Source organism: Lottia gigantea (genome assembly GCF_000327385.1).
Source record: "Lottia gigantea unplaced genomic scaffold LOTGIsca_416, whole genome shotgun sequence".
NCBI lineage: Eukaryota > Metazoa > Mollusca > Gastropoda > Lottiidae > Lottia > Lottia gigantea.
In genome coordinates this window covers 1,041-2,033 of record NW_008709447.1, presented here as the reverse complement: position 1 = coordinate 2,033, position 993 = coordinate 1,041, and the positions used below count along the sequence as shown (strand labels likewise).

The following is a 993-nucleotide window of genomic DNA, read 5'->3' as shown; positions in this document are numbered from 1 at the left end:
GCGGACATTCCGAGGTGCTGCTACCCCCCCAGAGAGAAGCAGACCTCGCCACAGACTGGTAAAACCTCGCACTCTCTTTGCTTCAGAGCTTCGCCGCCGCTCGCGGACCGAGCGACAAGAGAGCAAGCGAAGGACCCCGGACGGGTCTCCTAACATCTGCCACACGCACTCGACGATTCGTCCAATCCAGAAAAAAAAAGTNTCGGTCAAGACACGACTGGGAGCCTTCCTCGCGAGGAGAGAATGCAAAATCCAGCGTGAAAAGAAAACGGTAATGATCCTTCCGCAGGTTCACCTACGGAAACCTTGTTACGACTTTTACTTCCTCTAAATGATTAAGCTCGAACGCCTTTCCGGGCCCACTCGAAAGCAGGCCCAGTCCAACGGCCTCGCTTAGCCATTCTATCGGAGGTAGCGACGGGCGGTGTGTACAAAAGGCAGGGACTTAATCGGCGCCAGCTGATGACGGACGCCTACTCGGAATTCCTCGTTCACGGGGCTGAGTTGCAAGCCCCGATCCCCAGCACGAAGACGATTGGCACGGTTAACCCGCAGTAGGCGAGACTGCCCCCGTGAAGGAACAGCCCCAACCTCCCCTCTCGGGGCGGGTTCCCGGCCTGACCAAACCAAGACCGTAGGCACTCGCGCTTTCGTCTTCAGTGTAGCGCGCGTGCGGCCCCGGACATCTAAGGGCATCACTGACCTGTTATTGATCTCTCTCACCTAGCTTAAGCTTGCTCGGGATCCCCCTAAGAAGTAGCGACGATCGCTGCGACTCGCCCGATGTTCTCCCTGCTCCCCGAAGGGAGACTACGATTCGAGAACCACGAGCCGACTAGTTAAGGGCGAGGCCTCGCCCGTTAGCGGAATAAACCAGACTTTTCACTTCACCAGCCACGAACGGCCATGCACCACCACCCATCGAATCGAGAAAGAACTGCACGAGCGTCTGTCAATCCTGACGATGTCCGGACCGGGTAAGTGCCCCGTGGT

At 57.7% G+C, this 993-nt stretch overlaps 1 protein-coding gene across 1 annotated transcript; it reads right to left on the bottom strand.

The window, feature by feature from the left end:
- Positions 1–402: 402 nt before the first annotated feature.
- LOTGIDRAFT_145760 (hypothetical protein) lies at positions 403–711 on the bottom strand (the record flags this gene model as incomplete). Its single annotated transcript, XM_009060326.1, has 2 exons — positions 403–564; positions 634–711. Coding segments are annotated over 2 exons (240 nt in total), but the record flags the coding sequence as incomplete, so codon positions are not given.
- Between the last annotated feature and the right edge of the window lie 282 nt (positions 712–993).